General features: G+C 35.2%; 1 protein-coding gene across 1 annotated transcript; it reads right to left on the bottom strand.

Moving 5' to 3' along the window:
* Nucleotides 1-429: 429 nt before the first annotated feature.
* Nucleotides 430-7,286, bottom strand: fgf8b (fibroblast growth factor 8b). The gene is made up of 4 exons (XM_060899548.1): nt 7,256-7,286; nt 6,480-6,672; nt 1,788-1,894; nt 430-1,147 (listed from the first exon to the last, which is right to left on the bottom strand). Exons 1-4 carry the CDS (start codon nt 7,277-7,279, stop codon nt 872-874), a joined length of 600 nt encoding a protein of 199 aa, XP_060755531.1. The 5' UTR covers nt 7,280-7,286; the 3' UTR covers nt 430-871.
* Nucleotides 7,287-11,989: the final 4,703 nt, after the last annotated feature.

Below are 11,989 nucleotides of genomic sequence, written 5' to 3' on the forward strand. Positions count from 1 at the left end.
CCCCCTCAGACCACTGTCTCTAAAAGAATCCGAGTCCTAATTTACCCAAGCAGAGCTTTTCAACTTTAACCACTTCGTGCGGTTCTCTTATAATTAATGGCGCCCACACACATGCGGCACATCACTATAAGCTTGCTTGAGGAATTTATGAGAAAAACATTGAATCATGTCTAAGTTCAAAACACTTGTAATTTGAGGTTTTGGGTTTTTTTTTTAAAAAGACGTCTGAGAATTAATTTAATTAAAATCTATATTTTACATACATTTAAACATAAACATATGCCATTCATCATAAATGAAAAGGAAAACAGGACACTTACAGAAATTTAATACACTCTCTATAATAAATATTTTTGTCCTCACTTTTAAAAATTCCTCTGATAAAAAATATATATTCAAACAGACAATGAAAAGGATATGGAGGCATCTCAAAAGACGTACACAAATCTGCAGAAGTACACCAGAGAGGGTGATGTATTTTGCTGAATGGGATTGTTTCAAACAACGTAGCTGCCATGTGTGAGTGTATTTGTTGTGTGTGTATGTGTGTGTGTGTATCTCATTCCCAGAGATAAACTGCGCATTATTACTTATGGAGCCTTTCCATAGTAAGCTGATTTGAGAACAATCTCTCTCTCTTTAAATTATAGTGAAGAAGCAGTCCAGGCTCAGTCTCTTCAGAAGTCAAATAAAGTCTCATAACTCTGCATTTAAATAAGATACACACAAATCGAATCCAGTTTGATTGTTCAAGCTACTGTACAAGAGGTCTTTTTAAAGATGTGTGCTATTGCTTAGCTCTATATTGTGTGTGTGTGTGTGTGTGTGTGTGTGTGTGTGTGTGTGTGAGAGAGAGAGTCAGTGGGCCTCCTTAGTTGACGCCAGGCCGGTGGCTGTGTTTAGTCCTCTTGTTGAGCTGATAAGGGACAATATCGAAGGGCTTGAACTCAGTAAGCAGGTGTCCCCGTGGAAAGCGTTTCATGAAATGAGCTTCTCTCTGGTGCTGTTGCGTGCGTGTCGCTTTCCGTGGACGGCCCTTACGTGTAAACGCCATATACCAGCCTTTGTACTTGGCATTCTGCAGTGCTGTGTAGTTGTTCTCCAGGACGATCTCAGTAAAAATACAGTCCTTGCCATGACCCTTCCTCTGGAACAGGGACAGTAAAACGTTCAGAGGACATAAAGTTAGAAAACTGTTATTCTGCGGTGCTGGTTTTTATTGCATTGTGGAAGGTGGGAAAGGGGGAAAAAGACGTGCTGAGATCGAGTTAAAAATTTGGACTAGATTCAAGAATTCAAAGACATTTATATTACTGTTTTATGCACAAAAGAAAACGGATAAAAATTCTATGAAGTAGGAGTGGAGTGGTATGAAAATTCATAGCGTGCTAACTGTAGAACCCAAATATCATGGGATTCAGTATTTACTGACAACTTTACATTTTGTAAAGGATGACGCTACGTGGAATATAAAAATGCAGCAATTGTGGAAGTAACAAGCCATTTGGTTATGGAGTTTTACAAAACAATGGTTATTCTTTAAAATGCCTTGTGCATTTCTTTCTTTCTTTCTTTCTTTCTTTCTTTCTTTCTTTCTTTCTTTCTTTCTTTCTTTCTTTCTTCTTGTGATTCTGATTTTTGTGATATTGATCACTTACTATTATAGATTTTTCTGTCATGGTCTACCACACTAGTTTATTTTCACCTCTAATTTTACATATAAAATAAAGACATAATCAATACAAAATTTGCACATTGCATCACTTAAAAAAAAATATTTGCCTCACCCGTCCAATCAGCTTTCCTTTCTTGTTCATGCATATGTAGAAGCCTGTCTTAGCTCCACGGATACGAATCCGACTCCCAAACGTGTCGGTCTCCACAATCAGTTTGGCTGGAAATGTCAAACAAACAGGATTTGTGTCTTAAGAGATATTTAACAATCCTTATTATACTCTGAATTTGGTTGAATCCAAATTATTATGAAGTATGCATATATTAAAGAAGTAATTGTGTAGGTTTTGGGGTTTTTTTCTCGATTTAGAAGATAATTTTTATAAAACATCAGAATTTTTTTTATAATGAAACGGAAATAAACATGTTCGAACTTTGTTTATTATTTTCCACAAATCGGATCAATTTAAAATCCAAATCTTATTCAGCAATTTTCCCATTCACTTAGTGAAAGTGGCAAAAACATACAGTGGTCTGTGATCCAAAGCCAGATTACACCACACCTACTTAAATTCAACAATTCTACACAATTTGAAAGTTATTTTGCTTTATCAAGCCTTTTAAATTTCATCTTTGTCGCATACCAAATGGAAATCCTGTGAATGTACACTAAGCAGGGCAATTTATAAAGTCTGAGACATGGACATAAACTTCCCCTGGAGCTGAACCTCAGGCAGATCAGCAAAGCTGAGGACGAGCATCAATAAACAGGGACGTATTCTCAACATGGACTGCCCTGTTTGTCCTTTTATACTATAAAGTGATTACTCGCTCCTCTATTGAATTTCCTAAGAGGCTTAAGAAATCTTAAGTGACCACATTTGTCATGTTCGCTCCTTTCTCATTCCTCATCGCTCCATTTTCATTCAACGTGCATCTTCATTCGGCATTTTAAGCTTTGGAGGCAAATAATACAAATTCATTTATCATTGTCTTAAAGACGTTATGCAAAATTTGCAATTTGATTCACATAAAACAAGAGTTTAAAAGTTAACAGTAAGAGTACTTTTATACACACTCTTAGGAAAAAAGTTTGAATGGTTGCTTTGTTTTTTGTCCTTTTTGGAGGTTTTGTTCTGAAAGAAAGCATCTCAGGGTTCTACCTGACGGAAATTTAAGAACCATTTAAAGTGTTCGAGTGCATAAGCCTTTTACTGAGTCTCCATTTTGGATCTTTCTGACAGCCTTTTTTTCCCCCTTACGCTGGTGTGAGTGTGCTCGTGCTGCCTTATCATGATGGCAAATTCATATGAATCTCGTATAAAAGGCGAAATGAATTTTAAACTCGTATGATAACGTCACATTAAGGTGATGGTGATGGGCGAGGCTCCAAATCCAACCAAATCGCATTTACAAGGTTAGAGTTCATACGAATCACGTGTGACAGGTGGTAAAAAGGTAAACTGGGAGAAACACAAGGGGCTAAGATTTCAACACTGACCTCACTTCATGTCTTTATATCTTAAAAGTAGCGTGTAGGCGAGTTGTAAAGCGATGAAAACGAGTCTACAAAAGAAAAAAGAATGAGACGAAGTGGAAAGATGGAGAGACGCACTGAGGTGACATTAACTTGTTACCTCAGGACGTGAGTTTATCCATCTGTTTTGGTTGGAGACAAAGTTAAAACGTGCACTACATCAGCTATAAAACAAACCACTTCCATGAACGTAACCAAGCTGTTTTGATTAACACATATTATAACCTACATGCTGAGAAGCCCCTTTTATGGATAAACTATAGACATGTTTTCTTACACACTTTCAAGGCACAAAGGCTTTGTCTCAAGGTTAGAAAATTATTCGTCTTTCCATCCTCCAGCTCCATTTTTGTTCGACAGAGAGCTGCTCAGGAAATGTTTAGCTAAGAAGGTACAGAGGTAAGATGAGTAACTGATGTGTTTTCCAGACTGAGCCGGGTTTTCCCAAGATCCCACACATTCACAACCATATATATGACATTTCAAAATATGCAGTCTGCTTTATAGCTCAATCCTTTGGGACAAATTAGGATAAACTTTAGCCCTTTAGTCAAGATTGTATATATTCAAGACTAATTAGTGAATATTTAACCCTGGTAAACCAATGGGTCATTTACCAGCCTGAAGATAAAGACAGCCATCCTTGATATTTGCTAATCTGGGAAATCATAGCTGGTATATCACACTCATTAAATGCCTGTATGTCAAATGATTTACTACATTTGCATGCACAAAATATTGTTTTTTGCCCTTATCCTGACCCCCCCCCAATATTCATACTAAGCTGTTTACATGGCAATGAAAATGAATATTCCATTAACATTCCCATTTACATACAGCCGTACATACTCCGATTGTCTAGTTGGTTTGTGTGCAATGTGCAGAGCTAACCGTAAACAGGTACGAGACCGTGCGTCGACAAATTCCGTAAAGACCCCAATTGAGATGCATATTCTGAACGCACTGTATACATGTTCAAAGAATGCTCCGAAAACCCAAATAATATCCGCATAGCCCACATCTTAATCCGAAAATGCTAAATTCGGAATATCCAAATGAAATTTGGAATTATGGTGGAATACGTGTGTGTGTGTGTGTGTGTGTGTGTGTGTGTGTGTGTGTGTGTGTGTGTAAAAATACTGTAAATTTTACAGTAATTTACTAGCAGCAGGGTTGCCAGTAAAATATTGAAAAATTTACAACAAGCTACCGTAAAACATTTACAGTAAAGTGCTGTAATACTTTTACATCGTATAAAAATAACACGTGATCCAGTACATGTGCTCATTTGACCGATGCCTTTTAAAAAGTGAATGCTAAGAATCAATGCTCTATAACCCAACCACAGACGTTCAATAGTGCTGGGATTTGAACACACAACCTTCTGATCTATAACTTAAAGCCTTAACCATTGATTCAGCCATTTCTACTACTGAAATAACTCACGCGAAAAGATTGCACTGACCCTTGACTTTCAACTTGATGGCGTTGTATCCTCCATCAATGTCTGTATAAGTTGCATTTGTTTCCCTGCACATCAGCCATTTGAGCAAATGACCAGGATGATAAGTTATTTCATACTGCATAGGATATTACCGTACTTGATTATGGTAATCCTGTTATACAATTCACAGCCATTTTTTTTGTAATGTTAGTATAGTATAGTATAGTATAGTATAGTATAGTATAGTATAGTATAGTATAGTATAGTATAGTATAGTAAACATTAAACATCCCTCCATTAAACTATATTCTGGACGTCTGGCTAAAACCTTCCTTGATTTAACATGTACATTTGTTTGAAGTGTGATGTCATGGCTAATGAACTACACTCTCTTAATATCTTAAAGTTTACCAAACTGTACTTATCCTTATTGCTGGGGTGGGTCCATCAAGCATACATCTTTCGTACTTTTGAATACACATTAAACCTGAAAACACTAGTGTTAAAGCTAGTTAAAAGGTACTGCATGTGCTTTCCAAGGTACCAAATGTGTACAAAACATGGCGGTACTACACCAACAACAAGAAAAAGTACAGCTCAGTACCTTTATTTCAAAGAGCGTATACGTCCATATGATTAATTCTGAGCCAGTTCTAACTATATAGCTTTAATAGTTGCCTACTTATTGAGCTAAAACATGCAGGGATACTATGCACAACATTCTGGGAGTTTGGCTAAAACCTTCAGATGTTTACGGTGTATCAGTTTCAGAACCCCTCATAAACAGCTACACTATCAGGGAAAAATCAGTACTCAACTGGATCTTTCCTTGAAGCTGGGGTGGTACCCTGAATACCCTAAATGTGACACACTTTGTAGCTGTGTGTGTGTGTGTGTGTGTGTGTGTGTGTGTGTGTGTGTGTATCTTTCGCCTCAGTGCACGAAGCTTTATTGTAAAAGCGAATCACAATATATCATAAATCATTTGAAAGCTACACTATATCTATATATCCGTGTGAAAGATACAAGATTTACTCTTGAGGGTAGGTACCACGTGAGCATGGTACAGGACAGGTACTATTTAGTATTTTTTCCCCCCTCTGAGTATGTATTACAATTTGGTTCGTGTAAATACAGGGGGCTGCAAAAGTAGGTATACAGTAAGGATTACTCCAGTATTACCAGTATTATACGTAATAGTGGTGCTAGGTTTCATTTAATACGAACATTTCGTGTGAACATTTTGCTTTTCATTACTGTATACCTACTTTTGCAGGACCCTGTATATTAACATATTAGGCATGTTTGACCAAAATGCATATTTCGTGATCCAAACCTGTTCAACGATTTGATACGTTTTTAATCAACAGTACATTTCCTGATTCTAACAGCAATTCCTAATTTTATTCAAAATCTGATTATTCTATACTTGTATGAATTAGCTGTAGATTATGAAACGAACGACTTTTCAAAATTTAAACCAATTCACTGGAAATGACCTGTGAGGTAGGCCTAATAACCAAGTTATGACTATTACATCTATAACAACAGGAGCAAGAGCAACTAGGAGAAAGTGACTGATGTCTGGGGGTTTCTAGATCTTCATTTGAGAATTGTATCCATGATAGTTAATCTGGTTTAGTTTCATTTATTACACCTGAGTTTCAGGTTTAATAATTTCGCAATATGTTAACAGGGGTGTGCTTAGTTTAATTGATGATGATTAGAATAAATTTTTGTCATGTTTCAATTTCATTTGAAATTGCCTGTATATTGATTTACTGCTATTCAAAGGTGACTTGTTGTTGTTGTTGTTGTTCTTACCGTGCACGTCTCCATCCTCGCCGTTAGCCACAACCCTCTTATTGCTCAGCACCTGCACGTGTCTGCCGCTTGTGCGGCTGTACAGCTGGTAGGTGCGCGTCAATCGGCGGCTCGTGCGGTCTGACAAGCGGCTGTGCTCGGTCACGTGCTGCTTGAAGTTCGGCACGGACACAGAGTGCAGACCTGCCGCCGTCTGAGGAAACCAAAACACGTGTAAAGAAACAGGCGATTCAATGATTTGCATTTAGTATTCAACAACAGGCAAAAAACATGCATGATGTTTATTATATAGGCAAATTCCAGATAACAGATAAAGGATTAAAGGTGCTAATTCAGTCCTGAACTATAATTTATTTACATCAATGTATCATGGATTAATTTGCTCCATGTGATGCATACACAGATATTTGACACTAGTGCAGTTGGAGGGAGCTTTTACACAGATGACATGCCTCTGATGGGTTGTTTTAGCACGAGTGATCTTTCACCCATCTTTCCATGCACCGTTTCTCTCAACGATATCTTTTCATGTCAGCTATACATCAGATCCACATGCTATTACCATTACTTTTAGAGCATGGTGTGTGTGTGGTGGTGGTGGTAGTGGTTAAGGCTTACGTCTTTTCAAGATGTTTGATATAAGGAAGGTTTATTGCACTCACACACCAGCACGGAAATATAGGATCAGTTCTGTGCATGGCTGCAGTGATTGGTGCATTGCATCAACCAAAAATAAAGATTTGCAATACTTTATTTAAAAATAAATATACACTTACCTGTGTGTAAAAGATTAGCGTCATGAATTGGATTAACCTAAAAAAAAGACAAGGTTGGGATTTGATGCAGCTAATAATTATATGTATTCTTTGATTTAAAAAAAAAAACAAGCAAACAAACAAAAAGAGATGTACTCACAGGTAACCCCATTTAGAGGATTTGAACTTCATTGTGAAATTGTGCAAACTGTCTCTTGATTTAAATCCGTCATGAGGTCCCTGTTTCTGAGGGGACACAGTTAGTCCCGATGGAAATGTCCTCTAAAAAAAATAGATAGATATATATGTATATGTATATATATCCTGTTTCTGATCAATTACAAATTAAAGCTGGATTGAATTGAGAGCTCAGGATTTTACAGTCTATTGAAGGATATCCACAATTGACCCAGAAATAAATCTTCTTCCACTGGGTATAACTGGACAATCAATCAATCAATCAATCAATCAATCAATCAATCAATCAATCAATCAATCAATCAATCAAAGAGAAAAAAGAAAGAAAAATCGTTCTTGCTGTTATTCCAGAGCATTCAAGCAGATTTTATACCTGCACCCCAAACCACAGACTGTGTGAATCCGTGATTTGATTCGTATAAACAACTGGGGGGAAAACTAACCTGGGAAAAACACAATGGATCTTTTCCGCTATCCAGGAGACGCGTTTGCATCTAATCAGAGCGCGCAGTAACTTGTGCATTATTTCAGTTGTTCTTATTTTCTCGTAAGATCAAATCAGTCATAAGGGGAAAAAACATGTCAGAGTCATTTCTGAAATTGAAAAGAAAAAAGAAAAAAGGAAGAAAGATCCGCTTGGAACCGCTTGAACTGATGCGCAAGGAGTCGCCTTTTTATCCCGCAGTTTATCACGCAGAGAAGTGCGGCTCGGACCAGGATCCCTGCTGCATTTAAGTTCCGACACTGAACACACACACACACACGCACACACACAAACATACACACACACACACACACACACACACACACACATACGGGCGCGCGCAAAAGGCAGGAGGAGCAAAGGCAAAGTCACGTCCATACACACAGCCTAGAACTCAGACCCTTCTCTGAAGTGCACTGTTTTCATCTGATTTGGTGCAGTTTTGGATGCCTCAGTAATAAACTCCCATCTGTACATCTAACAATAGCCTATTATTGTGCCCATAAACCATATGGTGTTGTATGATGATAAGTTTTGCAGTATGCAGTTTTTAACACATCACATTTCCTGCTGTTGTACGAAAGTTTAGGCCAAAGTCAAGACAGAATGCCATTCAATCTATAAAAATTACAAGTGGCACCCAAAAGCTCTGGCCGACATGGTATGCAGTTTTGGAGCCAAATACATACATTAATCATTTTTGAATAGTATACTAGTTAACATAGTCCACTACATAGTTACATAGTTACTACAGTACATAGTATACTAATTAATAATTTTCAGTGTACTAGTTAACATAGTACACTACATATTTACATTGTTACTAGTATACTAGTTAACATAGTATACTAATTAATAATTTTTACAGTACATATTTACATTGTTACTACATAACATGATATACTTCTTAATAATTTTTACATAGTATACTACATCATTATATCATTACTACATTACATGGTATACTAGTTAACATAGTATACTAATTAATCATTTTTACAGTACATATTTACATTGTTACTACATAACATGGTATACTTCTTAATAATTTTTACATAGTATACTAGTTAACATAATACACTACATAGTTACTGCAGTAAATAGTATACTAGTTAATTTTTAACATAGTATACTACATCATTACTACATTACATAGTATGCTAATTAATAATTTTACATAGTATACTAGTTAACACAGTACACGACATTTTTACATAGTTACTACATTACATAGGATACTAATAATTAAATTTTTTACATAGTATCCTAGGTAACATAGTATACAATTAATAATCTTACATAGTATACAAGTTAACATAGTATACTACATCATTACATAGTCATTACATTACATAGTATACTATTTAACATTGCATACTAATTAATACTTTTGCAGTGTACTAGTTAACATAGTACACTACATAATAATTTTTACATATACTAGTTAATACAGTACACTACATATTTACAGTCACTACATTACATAGTATACTAATGAATAATTTTACATAGTATACTAGTTAACATAGTATGCTAATTAATTTTTACAGTGTACTAGTTAACATAGTACACTACATATTTACATTGTTACTACATTACATAGTATACTACATCATTACATAGTTACTACATTACATAATATACTAGTTAACATAGTATACTAATTAATACTTTTTTACATAGTATCCTAGGTAACATAGTATCGTAATTAATAATTTTTAGATAGTATACTAGTTAACATAGTACACTACATATTTACATAGTTGCTGCATTACATAGTATACTAATTAATAATGTTTTACATAGATAACATAGTACATGATATAGTTACAGTTTTACTACATTACACTGTATCCTAATTACTAATTTTTACATACTTTACATTGTATACTAACTAAGAATTTTTTACATAGTATCCTAAGTTAACATAGTATCCTAATTAATAATTTTTACGTAGTATATTGGTTAACATAGTATCCTACATAGTTACAACATTACATAGTATACTAATTAATAATGTTTTACATAGTATACTAGTTAACGTGGTACATTACGTGGTACACAGTATACTAAATTATTTTACATTGTTTACAAGTTAACATAGTATACTATATCATTACATAGTTACTATATTACATATTATACTAATTAATACATTTTTACACAGTATACTTATTAACATATACTACATAGTTACATAGTATTACATAGTATACTAAATAATTTTTCACTGTTTACTAATTAACATAGTAGACTGCATAGTGACATAGTTACTGTATTACATAGTATACTAATTGATAATTTTATATTGTATGCTAGTTAATATAGTACACTAATTAATAATCTTACTAAGTATATGAGTTAACATAGTAGACTACATAGTTACACAGTTACTACATTACATAGTATACTAATTAATAATCTTACTTAGTATGCTAATTTTACATAGTATGTAGTTTTGCAGCCAAATACCTACATATAATTTAAAAGTGATGCAGTTAATCCGTTATAGACCTACTAAGAACTATTTTCTGCTTGTGTGTTTTTGTATGTGTGTGTCTTTCTTCAGCTTACTTTTTATCCTCGTTTTATTTATGTACTTATATATTTACACTGAGGATCTTGGAGAAATGGCATTTCAACCCTGTCTATGTTCTGTACAGAACATAGCAGAATTGGCAATAAAGTTGACTTGAACAATCATAAAGTAAAGGAAAATTTAAATGACATCAATGTGTTAGTCAGGATTTGGGCAACCAGGAGCCACTAGAACAGTTTCAGTGGGACTGTACCAATCCGGAAGATACTGTATTCCCTTAATTACATTAGATTACAGGCATTTAGCAGATGCTCTTATCTAGAGTGACATACAAGATATCCAGAGCAGCCTGGGGAGCAATTGTGGGTTAGGTGCCTTGCTCAAAGTACTTCAGCTTGTCCCTGCTTCAAACCAGTGACCTTTTGGTCCTAAAGCTGCTTCTCTAACCATTAGGCCATGACTTCCCTTTTGATGATGTGGTGGAGAATGTGGTCCAACACTTTGCTCCAAAATCTCCCATAGTTAAGCAGTTTGGTTGAGATCTGGTGACTATTAAGGCCATAGCATGTGATTTCCATACTTTTCATCTTTATTAAACCATTCAGTGAGCCCTCGTATCCTGTAGATGGGGTGGAGTCATGCTGGAATAGATCACACCCATCGGGGTAGAAATGTTTCATTATAGGATAAATATAATGGGTGTTTCACTCTATAGCTATTTGACACCCTAGTCAGAGATAAGCTGTGTGAATTTACAGTCATGACAAGAAATATAACTCATCTCCTTTACATCATACCTGCATTATTTCATATTGAAATATGACAGGTTTCATATTTATTCCATAACACTACAAAGAACAATTTCTATTGTAATCCCTTATTAAAGTCTGGTGAATAGGTTTCTTATCATTCCTTAACAGCAAGTAAAACATTATTTCATGGCCCCAGCAGAATAAAATCTGGATTTGTAACATTCATTGTGGATGTGTAACTATAACGCACTAGAACAATGGAAAACATGTGCTATGAATCAAATCCCATTGTTAAGAGCATAAATATGTAGTTTAATATCGTTAATCTTAATATCGGTGTGTGTAGAAGTAGCAAATATATTGCTCTGTGCGTAGAGACATTTAATGACAGTAACATATGGCATGCATCTTTTTTAGTCCTTCTCTGGTGGAAGTCCTTTACAGTTATTCACCCAATATCAGCAATCTGAAGCATCAAATGTAAATTTTTTTGTTAATGGCATAAAATTTTATAGATAACAATAACATACCTAAATAAAAAGAAGACAAATTGGGATATGGTTTGCTATGCTACATGTACGACAAATTTCTATCTAAAATCTCGGTTCCCACGTACTGCTCAAGAAGCATTAGGGAACTTTTCACACCTTTGCGCTCATATAGCTATGGCAGAGCAGCTGTTCTCTGGTATAGAAAATGTAATTATCGGTGTTCATTCACATTGCCCCTATAAATCAGTCTTTAGAGAGTGAGAATGAACCTGCGTGATTAGTTCCAGAGGG

Source organism: Neoarius graeffei, chromosome 18 (assembly GCF_027579695.1).
Source record: "Neoarius graeffei isolate fNeoGra1 chromosome 18, fNeoGra1.pri, whole genome shotgun sequence".
Lineage (NCBI taxonomy): Eukaryota > Metazoa > Chordata > Actinopteri > Siluriformes > Ariidae > Neoarius > Neoarius graeffei.